Raw genomic sequence first — 13,255 nt, 5'->3', positions numbered from 1 at the left:
AAAATGGATTCCTATGCTTCTTAAAAAAGGCTTATCATAATTTTTTGTTGTTGTTCTCGTTTAAATTTTGATTGTGTTTGAAAGATAACAAACCAAAGTTAATATCTAAAAGGAAAAAAAATGTATATTTGCGTGGTAAAAAAGAAATTACAGTGAAAAATGTTGCAAAGAAAAAAATTTGTTCGACTTTCAAGTCAGAATAAATCAACTTTAAAAATCTCTCGGGAAAATTAGTAGATGAAACTCCTAAGGTACCGAAATAAAAATAAAAAAACAAAAACAAAAAAAGTACGGCCCTCTACACTATTGGGACGAGGTTTTGTAGTCGATAGATGGAGGTTTCAGATTAGGAAGAAAAAAAACAAAAAACAAAAAAAACAATGGTTTCAACTATTTTTTTTTTTTTTGTCAATTCTCATAAGTTACAAATGGTAGCTTCCAAATTATGCAATCGAAATTACCTGAATATTATTGAATTATTAAACAAAACAACTTTAATCGCGTTAGCAGGTGAAAAATTGCCGCCATGCGGTTTAAATGAAAAGGGAAAATTACCTCTCTTTTGGACTCTCCTGTGTCTTACGATCGTTTGCATCAAATTCTGTTCTTTTTTATTTCCTTTAATAAATAATTTTTTATCTGATCGATTTTCGTAATTTTTTTGGATATAATCATCTTAAAAATACGAGGAATACGTAGATATTGTTTTCATGTGAAATTCAATATTACGATTTTTCGTCCCAATAGTGTAGAAGCGCTCAAAGTATATACTATTGAGCAAAAAAAGAAAAAAAGTGGAAGTAAGAAGGCAAGCTCAAACCCGTACCGCGAAGAAGGAAAAGAACGGGGGGGGGGTAATCCTGACGTCTTTGCTGTTACGACCACCGCCAAATCTGAAGTGACTTATGTTTAAATTAAAGCTAGACAATTGAAAGGAGAGGACGATTTTCAAAAATATCGTCGAAAAAAGCGGCCCCACCCTTGTAAAAAAAGTGCCCAGTTTAGGGCGAAGAAATTAATGTTTTTAGCCAATTTTTCAATATTTGTCGTCTGAAAGGTCGATTTAAAAACGATACTGATCTTGGTAAAATCCGTCGCCTCTATTGAAAGTTTTAGGCAGACATGCAAACAGACATACATACATACATTTATATATTGGTAACTAAAATTTTTCGACCCAAACTGATGAAAAAGCTTGCCTTATCTCTGAATACCCTTTATGTAAAATTTCAAATATTTAGAACTTAAATTGTCTGAGTAATTTGGAAGAGACCGCAGAGGTAATTTTTTTTAAAACTTTGACCCCTATTATGACCCCTTAACATTTATTGTTTTGGACTCAAATCAAGTTATTCATTTAGATCCATGTCCAAGGAACTGATATCTAATCCTTTGACAGCGAAATTTCGAGTCTTTAGACTGAAAATTAACAGATTAATTTGGTAGGGAAATGTACACACATAGACAGACACACACTGACAATTTCACTTTTATAGATATACTAGCATGGGTGCCCAGCGTTGCCCGAGTATTTGGAGGTGTATGTTGAGCAAAAAAAAAAAAAAAAGCGATCAGTTTTTTTTTTAATTTGACCCCTATTATGACCTCTTAAAATTTATTGTTTTGGGCTCAAATCAAGTTATTAAGTTAGATCCATGTCCAAGGAACCTTTATCTAAAATTTCAAGTGTTTAGACCAAAAAATGTCGGAGGAGTTTGGTAGAGTGGTCAAAGGTAAAATCGTTGAACTTTGACCCCTTAATCGCCCAATTTCTGGCCGAAAACCGATCACATCGATTTTCCCAAATCTCAGTACTCTGTATATCAAATTTCGAGTCTGTAGACTAAAAATTGACAGAGTTATTGCGTAGGGAAATGTACACACACAAACAGACACACAGATACACACACAGACAGATACACGTACACGTTCATTTTTATAGATACATAGACTAGCATTTCAGCCCGGCGTTACCCGGGTGTTTGGCAGTGTATGTTGAGCAAAAAAAAAAGCGGTCAATGTCTTTAACTTTGACCCCTATTATAACCTCCAAAAAATTATTGTTTTGTGCTCAAATTAAGTTATTAAGCTAGATACATGTCTAAGGAACCTATATCTAAAATTTAAATTGTTTGGACCCAAAATTGGCGGAGGAGTTTGGTAGAGTTGCAAAGGTCAAATCCTGTAACTTTGACCTCTTAACAGCCAGATTTCTGGCCGAAAACGGATTACAAAGATTCTCCCAAATCTCAGTACCCTGTACATCAAATTTCGAGTCTCTAGACTTAAAAATGACAGAGTTATTGCGTATAGAAATGTACACACACACACACACACACACACACACGTTCACTTTTATAGATATACTAGCATTTCAGCCCGGCGTTGCCCGGGTGTTTGGAGGTGTATGTTGAGCAAAAAAAAAAAAAAAAAGCGGTCAATTTTTTTAACTTTGACCCCTATTATGCTCCCTTAAAATTTATTGTTTTGGGCTCAACTCAATAAGTTAGATTCATGTCCAAGGAACCTATATCTAAAATTTCAAGTGTTTAGACTCAAAATTGTCGGAGGAGTTTGGTAGAGTTCTCAAGTGTCAAATCCTGTAACTTTGACCCCTTAACAGACAAATCTCTGGCCAAAAACGGATTACAAAGATTTTCTCAAATCTCAGTACCCTGTATATCAAATTTTGAGTCTGTAAACTGAAAATTAACAGAGTTGTTGCGTAGAAAAATGTACACACACACACACACACACACACATACAAACATACATACACACATACATACACACACACACGTTCACTTCTCTATATATAATAATATTAATCAAATTCTAATGATATAAAATAAAAGAAAAAAAAATGAAAGTTTTCAAAATGTATGCGTTTACTTTTGAGAAAACTTTTTTTTTTTCAAAATTTTTAATATTCGTAACAAAATCAAAATTCTGAAATTTTTGTAAGAAATAAAATCTAATAGTTTGATCCGACATTATTGGAATGTGTGTGACTTTTAAGAAAACATTTTTTTTTTCAAATTTTTCAATATTCGGAACAAAGTTCTAATTCTGAAATATTCGTAACAATATAAATAATCATTAAAATTATTATTGCTTCCTCTATTTTTCTGAAATTGCATTGTCTCCCCCCTGATGTGTGCTCTTCAAACTAGAACCAAAAAGTTCTCCCGTGACTGCACAAATGCCACAATTTTTTTATTTGAATAAATGTTAAAATGATGGCAAATCAAAAATATTAATTAAACACACACGCATAGACACACGTGAAGTTGTCTCATAATTTCATTAAAATAAATATGATCATGCATAGCTTAGTAATTTCTAATTTTTTTATCATTCTTTCTAAACGGCAATGGTTAATTTAAAAACAAACTGTTTAGAGTACCTGCGCCTCTTACAGATCATGCTGATATAATAACGTTATTATTTAGAAACTAATTCTAAATATAGGGAGGAAGAGTTTAGTTAACTATTCTGTACTTTTATTTAACAATTTGATGAACAAAAATACGATAGAAATCGAATTTAACTTGCAAATTCTACCTAAAAATAGTACGGTTCGTAAACTGCACTAGCACGCTGTTTTATTTGTTTGTTTGTTTGTTTGCTGTTGTTTTTGTGGGGAATTACTGATAAAAAAATTTTAAAAATTAAATAAGTTTCCAGAGACATCGGGCCGGGAGGAGAAGAGAAAAGAAAGAAAAAGGCGAGTTCAAGGAGAAAAGTGAAAAACAAAATAATGATAGCAGTTGATTTTTATAGGGAGTGAACGTCCCTCGTTGAAAAAAATACTTACGTCGGGGTCACCATTAATCACTGAAAGCAAATTTAGAAAACTAAAGCTTATTTTATGAAGCACATAAAATATGTGCGCAAATTGTCCAACATAAAGGTTTTATAGAATTATTGAACAAACCCGTGAAATTCCAGTTGAATAAATTCTTATACATGTCCGATTTGTGTCCTCCGTCACCATAGGTTTGGTTCGCGATCAAAGCGACGAATAGGACAGAATTAAACACGGCAGCTACGGTACCATCCAACTGAAATCAAAAAGGGGAGTTTAAATTTTTTTTATTTGAAACCAAAATATCTTTTTAAAATAATAATCGTATAATTATGTTTTTTCTTTTAATCATAAACTCATTCAATTAAGAAGATTGGACGCTATACTAATTGAAAAGAAGGAAAGAAACTGCCAAATTGTAGATTTTGCCGTCCAAGCAGATCACAGGGTAAAAATCAACAAGACAGAAAAACGAAACAAACATGCAGAATTTGCCAGAGAACTAAAAGGATTGTAGAGCATGAAGAACATCAATACCAATAATTATAGGAGCACTAGGAACGGTCAGAAAGGACTTTGAAAAAGACTAGGAGAAATCGGAATCACGGGGAACATTGAGACTATGCAACAGATGGGAATGCTGATAAAAGCCAAATTTTTTAAGGAAAATCCCTTAATGTGGAAACTAATCCACAAGAGCCACAAACGCTGAAATATGAAAACAGAAACAGAAGCAAAACACAAAAATAAAAGAACACAACATGGAATTGAGAAAACTGAATGTGCAAAATTGTAAGTTAACTAAACCCCCCTCTTCTCCCCAAAATTGTAGTGTCGACAACGATTGGCAGTATACCAAATCGTCGAGAAGGGTAAAGGGAGATGGAAAGACAGAGCCCGATAAAGCACTAACCAGACTTCCACTGGATAAATCTGATGAAGACTTCGACTTTGGGGAGGCCTGGTGCCACCCAAATTCCAGTGAAGTTCTACGGTCATTGCCAGAGAGAAGCCAATAGCAAGCGGCTGTTGCCATAATGCAAATTCATTTGCAACGGTTATCGAAAGAGGTGGAGAATATTGGAAATCTGGCGAGACGTGTTGTCACTCAGACTCCATGGAATACCGGCTGTTATTATTATTGAGTAATCTCTGATGATGATCTGTGTGAGAACTCCTAGTGAGTACGAATAGGAATAGTAGAAACATATCTTCTTTCCATCCCCCCCCAAAAAAAACTCATAGGGCAAACAGTATGCAGGTCAATTTGTAGCAGACAAATGCAAAAATACGTAAAGGTTGAAATCTGAAAGGTGTGACGTCACTCTCGTGATTCATTTCTTCTCTTTCTCGTTAACAATCAAATCAAAAAGTCAATTTCATCTTTTTTTAAATTTTCCATCTACAAAATTATATTATACTATATAATAACATGAACTTTGTGTATGTGTGTTTGTTCATGCGTGTTTTTGTGTGTGTTTATGTGCATGTGCGTGTGTGTGTTTGTGTGTGTGTATGTGTGTGTGCCTGTATGTGTTTATGTATCTGTTTGTGTGTGTGCGTGTCTATATGTGTGTCTTTGTGTGTGTTCGCGTATCTTGTACCCATTCACGGTTGATGCCAGAAAGATTTCTACTCTAGTAGTTTTAACCCTTGGACTGCTAGCCTTTGGGATTCCCTCTCTGTTTCCTGCATCTCTGACTGTTCTAACCTACATTAGTTTAAATGTACTGTAAATAGACATCTCTCTGCTGAACTCTCCATATTCCCATGTTAGACACGAACCTAAATAGTAGCCTTTTACGTTCAAGTGCCAATATGTCGTTTGAGAAAAAGAGTAAAAATAAGAAAAAAAAATACCTGCTTCTCCAAAAAATACTTTTCAAAGAATAGTTGGTTGCCATTCTTACTCACTTCATAATATCTACTGCAACTGCCACCCGAATCACCTAATTTACTTCACATAATCTTTTTAATATCATAATGTGTCGTCTTTTTAATCAAAATAATGAAATAATCCCAGAGAACTGAAAGGAATTAAGAACCTGACGAAAGTGAATATCAATAAATGTAGCAACCCTTGGACAGTCCCCAAAACACTTGGAACAGTCCCCAAAACTTGGAAAAAAAAAAACTAAGAGAAATCAGGAGAAGACTCAGACTATGCAGTGAATGCTAATGCTGAAAACAACTGAGATATTAAGGAAAACCCTTGAGTGCGAAAACATGAGTGAAAAACGCTTACTGGCCATATAGAAAATGCAACAGAAATGCAACCAAAAGATGTAACCAAGAAAACTGAAACTACAGAGTTAAAACATTGTAAGCTGACTACACCTGCTACCAAAATAAAAATTGTATTGCCAGATTTGACTAGCAGCATACCAAATAGTCAAGAAGGGTCAAATAGGATGGAAAGACTGAGGAAATAGAGCAATAACCAGACTGCCACTGGATGAGAGCGAAGAGGAAGGGGACTTCGGGGGAAGAGGGGGGGCTTATTGCAACCCAAATTCCAGTGAAGACTGTCAGTTGACTGGAACAGTCAATGACCAGCGGTAGTTGCAATAATGCAAATTTATTTGCAATGGTTATTGAAAGAGGTGGAGAGTATTGGAAATCTGGGGAGACTTGTTGTTACCCAGACTCCAGGGAACACCATTGGTTGTCGGTCTGATGATGATCCATGTGAGAACTCCTAGTGAGTGAGATAGTAATTTGTCAGGTGAGTCAAACTCAAATGCCTTTTTAAACTCTGCCTATGCTATTACCTCGCATGTGAGGATTAGCTGAAGAAAAACTTACATGGGGTAAATTTTACAATGCTGTTAAAGATAACAAAGTATGACGACATTTTACTTGTAACTAGCTGGACACCCAGCGTTGCCCAGTCGTACAATACGCTTAAACATGATATTTTAATTTATGCAGATTGCGTATGTATTATTGTTATATAGTTATTATTATTAGTATTAGACTATACCACTTGTGCGCGTATGTTACGTGAGTTCTTATTAGTAATGATATGAGTCTTAGTGAGAGTTCTTGTCTTATTACATATGATGTTGTATCTTAGAGAGAGAGAGATGTTGTTGTAATGACATTTTATAACACAGACATATTATAACAATACAATTTACCTTTTTGTAGAAATCACAAACACAAAGATGAGCTTTATCCAAAACACATGGTGAATTTATTTAATACGACCGGTCGGGATTTCCTCATTAAGAACTCAAAGTTTCACATCTTAGTTTCTGAAGTGACGTCTCGCTTCAGACGTCCGCCTGTCTGTCTCCCCTGACTGTCTCTCCTGACTGTCTCTCCACCAACTAACTCCCACCTGCTATATTGAGAACTCCATGCATCCCGGCCACGTGAGCAAAATTCACGTGTCTCAACATGCACGACTTTGCACGTTTTCGACATTGATTTCCCAATAACCTATTTTCCTTGTTTGTTTCCACAAAGGAATTTAACCTACATATCTAATTTATTTAACTCATATTTTATTATCCACATTCTTTTAACAATTGAATAGTTTATTTATTATTTATTTCATCCGAATTAACAATTTACTGGACATTCCATTTAAACCTATTGTTCTTTAAAACTTATGTCCAGGGTTCGATTTCTGCTTTCTCTTATTTCCATTTTAACTAATCTCTCTATTTTTATACTTACATGAACAGGGGACAGCCCTTATCATGTAACATTATTATATAATCAATCCTCTATTTAATATTATATATTACGAGGAATAATTTGCTCGGTGGAGTAATTCGCAAAAAAATAATAATGATAATGTCGTTCATCAAATTCTGCTTGTGTTTGTTTACAATATCACGTCAGCTGATATTTGAGGTTGACGATGAATGTCCTGTAAAAGTCAGTTTAGTTTTAAAATATGCAAACAATGAAATGATTTGCAGTGATTTTAAATAGAACTCATTTTATGATAAATTAAGCTCATTAATACGAAAAATTTAAATAAAATGATGAGGTACACCTGGACTTGAAAAAAGGGATCATTCGATCCATAGTCGAATGCTCTACCACTGAACTATCTCTCCAGATGCCAATAATTTTGTTTTGTTTTTTTTTAGAAGAAATGATTTGCTGAGATTTTATTATTTCCCTTGGCCAGTGTAACGTAAAATATTCCCCTGTAAAAATTATTGTTTTTTTTATCTATAAGAAAGAAAGGCTATTTTTAGGATCGGATTTTTTCGATTTCCAATACCTCTCGAATGAATTTCTGTGCAAGACATGTTTAAGAACACTGCCAGACATATAAATTAGCTTTGTGTAAAATTTGAAAAAGATAGGCTTAGCCGTATCGGAACCTATGAAAAAAGCAACAAACAAATCAGCATCCCTATCATTACTAGAGAGAGATGTCATTATCTATTGAGCCATTATGTTAACTATAAGTGAAGTAGGTCGACCATAGTTTAAAGCAACCCAATATATTGGCTACTCATCGAAATGTAAGGGAAAACATCATTCGTTTCTCAGGATTACTCCACTTATCCTTGATCCTTCCCTTATAATTTTGAGTGTTTTGCAAGGGGCACCAAGTTCCATTTTTTAATCTCTGACATAGTTCGACCAAAGATTAGTAAGCACTCTAAATATTGTGCCAAATTTTTTAATTACCATATATATATATATATATATATATATATATATATATATATATATATATATATAAGTGAACGTGTCTGTGTGTCTGTGTACATTCCCCTACGCAATAACTTTATCAATTTTAAGTCTACAGGCTCGAAATTTAATATACAGGGTACTGAGATTTGGGAAAATCGATGTGATCGGTTTTCGGCCAGAAATTTGGCTGTTAAGGGGTCAAAGTTCAACGATTTGACCTTTTAGAACTTTACCAAACTCCTCCGACAATTTGGCGTCTAAACACGTGAAATTTTAGATATAGGTTCCTTGGACATGGATCTAACTTAATAACTTAATTCGAGCCCAAAAGAATGAATTTTAAGGGGTCATAATAGGGGTCAAACTTTTAAAAAATTGACCGTTTTGGTGGGGGGGTATTTTTGCTCAGCATACACCTCCAAACATCCGGGCAACGCCGGGCATCCATGCTTGTATACCTATAAAAAGTGAACGTGTCTGTGTGTGCGTGTCTGTGTACATTTCCCTTCGCAATAACTCTATATATATAAAGTAAAAAGATTCATAGTTTTGAATTAAAAATCAGTTTCAAAAGAAAAACAAACAAAATCAATAGATTGTACGATCGTTTCGGAAACGATGTTTTTATTGAAATAGACAATATATCTTGAACAATAATTTGGTATATTTTTTTATTAGAAATATTAAAAATATTTTATCTTAATCTTATTTTTCCACCTTATTTTTATTTTATTCATCAACATTAAAAATATTAACTTCTTTTTCTCTATTTCTTTTTTTTTTTTAAATATTTCCAGGAATATCTGCCTTACTACAAAAACCCCATATTTTTGCTGATGAGGCGATTTTGTTTAAAGAAAATCTTTTATCAAATTATTTTACTCAATATTAAAATAGCTCTAGGACATCTATACCTATTGAGCTTATTATATATCTACAGTACAATGAGCACTTTTCTTTTAATAGTATTTTTACATTTACCGTTTTCTTTTAATAGTATTAGTACATTAAAATAAACTCTGCTCTTTAGACTACGCGTAATTCCCTCAATATATATATATATATATATATATATATATATATATATATATATATATATATATATATATACGTATGCATGAGATACGTTTGAAAGCCAAATTCAAACGCAATATTATGAAAAATAAACAAATATTTAATTGTTTAATATTAATATTTCGGATTTTTGATCCTTCTTCCGAAATATTAATTTTAAACAGATAAATATTTGTTTATTTTTCATAATATTGCGTTTTAATTTGGCTTTCAAACGTATCTCATACGTATTTTATTTTAAAACTCAATCAACGCTTCTATCACGGAATTCACAACCCTGATAAGGCAAACTTAAACCAGACCATATCAAGCCAAACTAAATCAGACCAATCTTAATCAGACAAAACTAAACAAGACCAAGGCAAACCAAACTAAACGAGACCAAAACCAGACCAAACTAAACCAGACTATACCAGACCAAATTAAACCAAACCAAAGTTAGATTAAGCTTGGCATTTTGCCATGCTTGCTGGTTGAATGGAGAGAACGCGGGAAGATAATAAAATCCAAATATATAGCAAAATTTTGTACAACCAAGTTTCAGATTTTCCGATTACAAACAAACAAAATGGCGGACAGTTTAAAATACGGGGAGTTTCAAAAGTTATGTACAAGAGATAAACAATTTTATTGTTCAATATTTGGGAACTTACTTTGATGTCATCAATTTGACGAATCTCTAAGGATTGGTTCTTGACTTTCTCCAAGAATCTTACGTACATCGGATCTTCCAGAGGTTCGAAATAAGTAACATCCAAGACACCTTGAAAGAAAAAAAAAACATCCCTGTTGACATTGAATCTTATTAGGACAGTCAAGGAAAGAAAACTGGGTGTAACTAACAGAACAGTGGTCCATCACACAAAGAGTACTCCAATAACAACGCGTAAAAAGGTAAACAATCCGAAAAAAAATATTCTTTCAGAAAATCCATAAGGGGGGGGGGTATATCCATCAGCTATCACGCGCAGTGTATATACAATCATGTGATTGGTTCTCCATCTTAGACAGGGTTTAAATCAAAAGGAGTCTCCAATCTAATATACACCAAGTTCAAAACCCTGTTCCATTTCAACTGCCAGACATTGATTAACGATCCTATTTCAGTTTTCTTTTGTGTACCTTGGTGAACAATTTCCTTTCCTTTATTCTGCTGATAAACTTATTTCTTCTTTTTTTCTTATATTTTTCTTTTTTTTTTTTTACTTACTAACACTTCCTAGAGGGCGTCGATAATATCACAAGGTAACTATCAGGTCGTACTTAATGACCTTATTGTAATTTTTAATTGTTCTTCATTTCACCCGCCATTTCTTGTCGTATGCTTTTTATCACGCCATCCCATAAATTCTGCCCAATTATGTGTAAATTAATGTATCGACGTAAAAAAAACAACCCATCTAGACTAGCAGCAAATTCCCACACCTTCAATAGAGGAAACCCTAGATACCGAAACATTTTCTACTCGAATAGATACTTTTCTCTGACCATTCCTCTTTAGAATTCCTCTCCTGCTCTCTGTTTCTCCGACAGTAAAAAGAATAGAATCTTGCATCCAACTTGTAGTAAAATTCCACCCCTTCAATACGGACAGTCCTAGATACCAAATCATTTACTGCTCCACTAGCTTCTTTCCTCGGACCACTCCCCTTGTAATGTAGTCGGTAAATATGCAGAACCCAACATTTTTTAGACTTTGTCACAAGGAACAACAACAAGGAAAACTTGACTAACTTTTTCCGTTGAAATAATATTCATTTCCGGGTACTTTCCCGAATAAAACGTGATCCTGATCCTGATCTGCGTACACGTTTTCTTTTTATAAATCCTTTTTCTTTGCCGTGACGTCATCTTACACACGGCTCGATCATTTGCACACAGCTGTCATACGCGCGTCCGCGCTCTGTTTCAACTTTTGGAATTCCCTTCCTGCTCTATGCTGCTCCTACCATGCAAAAATGTTGAAATTTGTTAAAGTGGCCCCTTACGCTTTGATGGCGATATACCTTGCTTGCGCCGAAAAAAAAATAACAAAACCGAAATCCCCTCATATTTTTGTGATCAATAGATTTTTTTACTGCGAATAATTATAGCAAAACATGTTGCTTCAGTCATATGAACTAAATATTGACCTGTTTTGTTAAAAAAAAACTACTAATCGAATTAATAGGATTTCATATTTACACTATTCAGCGGTTTTTGTTTGGTTACTAATATCATAAAGTTGAAAGAGAGAATTCTCCTACAGTCCTAAACCATTACACTGCTATCCAGATCACCGGGTAAATTTTGATAAATGCAAATTTCTTAAATGCTCACCGGTAAAATAGTAGGCACTTGTCATTCTCTCATGTGTTTCGTTTCCTTTGGTAAGTCGACTTTCAACTCCAGATATATATATATATATATATATATATATAACCCTCTCTCTTGTCCGAGGGCCGGGCCGCATCCGTCGCTATCCTGGTTCACGGGAGCATACTTGTGATGTACTTCTGGCCGTGTTCGTCGCTCCCAGCTCACAGGACCATAGATGCAACCCAGCAGGGCTACATTCTTACTTGTCTAGTGGTGGACCCCTCAAGGGTGACCAGACTCTCACTGGTCACTGGAAAATATCTTTCTACTGCTCAGGGCACGGGAAATGTGCATGACCCTAAGTCCGTGTGGCAACATTGTCGATTTCGGCCGTCACTCTGGCTTCGTGCTGGATCCAGTCTATGTCTTTCATCATCTGGCGTCAGGGCATACCTGAAATAAACTGCATCTTCATTCAGGCCGGCAATCGAGAAAGAAAGAAAAACTCTGGTTCATTTTCATAAAAACCAACAAAATAATTATTCATAAATCGTTCTACACTTGTTTAAAGTCGAGTTCTTTGATTCGAGCTTCATGATGCAAGTTGTATAGCTTAAGTTCCTCTAATTAATTTCCCAGCTAAGAACAAGAGCCTTTCAACTTAGCTCCTATGAGGGTTTCGCCCTCCCCCTCGCCCCAGGTGGGGTGAGAGCGATGTGGACGCCTCGATGCCAGCCAGTAAAAAGAACTCTAACTCTAAAAAGCCAATCGTTTTTATAAAACTGGCCTCTTCTCCCCTCTCTCATATTGAAGATTACTTTTCCTTTTTTTTCTCTGAACTTCTTTTTTTTCTCTATCCCATTATCTTATTCTTTTTCTTCTCTCGTGAACTCCTTTCTCTATCCCCTTATTTTATTCTTTTCATTTTCTATTTTCTTGTGACCCTCTTCTTCCTCTTTCATGACCATATCTCTCCCTAGGTTCAATTTATTTATTTATCTGTCCAACTAACTTATCACTGGTTTGGTGGTCTGGTAGTTAAATACAACAGGTGCACCCAAATGACAACATCTCACAGACACCAAAGCAGATCTTTTAAACCCAAGGTATTGTACCTGTTAAAATTCATTTTTACCAAATCCAACTAGAAAAACAATCTCTTGTTCCACGAATCCTATTATCAGATTTTATATTTTGTTTTCATTGAAAAAGATATTATTTCTTCTCTGGTGGACAGAAATCTCATAAACATCTGTTTTTCCTCGACCAAGTGTCAGCATGACACCTCCCCCCTAACCATACCTCATCCTCTCCCATCTTCATCTAGCTGTATAGGATACCTGGCACTGCCTGGGATCCCGTTACACACACACACACACACATATATATATATATATATATGAATGAGAG

The 13,255-nt window shown here is 34.6% G+C and overlaps 1 protein-coding gene across 3 annotated transcripts in view; it reads right to left on the bottom strand.

The window, feature by feature from the left end:
* LOC145259748 (atrial natriuretic peptide receptor 2-like) overlaps positions 1-13,255 on the bottom strand; it is a 182,065-nt gene that overhangs the window by 129,768 nt on the left and 39,042 nt on the right. For all 3 annotated transcript variants that reach the window (XM_080117454.1, XM_080117455.1, XM_080117456.1), the window contains 2 exons: positions 10,201-10,310; positions 3,938-4,064 (listed from right to left, as the gene is read on the bottom strand). In XM_080117454.1, coding sequence (XP_079973580.1) covers positions 3,938-4,064; positions 10,201-10,310 — 237 coding nt within the window. The remainder of the gene's footprint in view (positions 1-3,937; positions 4,065-10,200; positions 10,311-13,255) is intronic.

Source organism: Euprymna scolopes, chromosome 35, assembly GCF_053919585.1.
Source record: "Euprymna scolopes isolate OS-2025 chromosome 35, ASM5391958v1, whole genome shotgun sequence".
Taxonomy (NCBI): domain Eukaryota; kingdom Metazoa; phylum Mollusca; class Cephalopoda; order Sepiida; family Sepiolidae; genus Euprymna; species Euprymna scolopes.
Note: the sequence above shows the minus strand (reverse complement) of the source record. Positions and strands in the feature narration are given on the sequence as shown.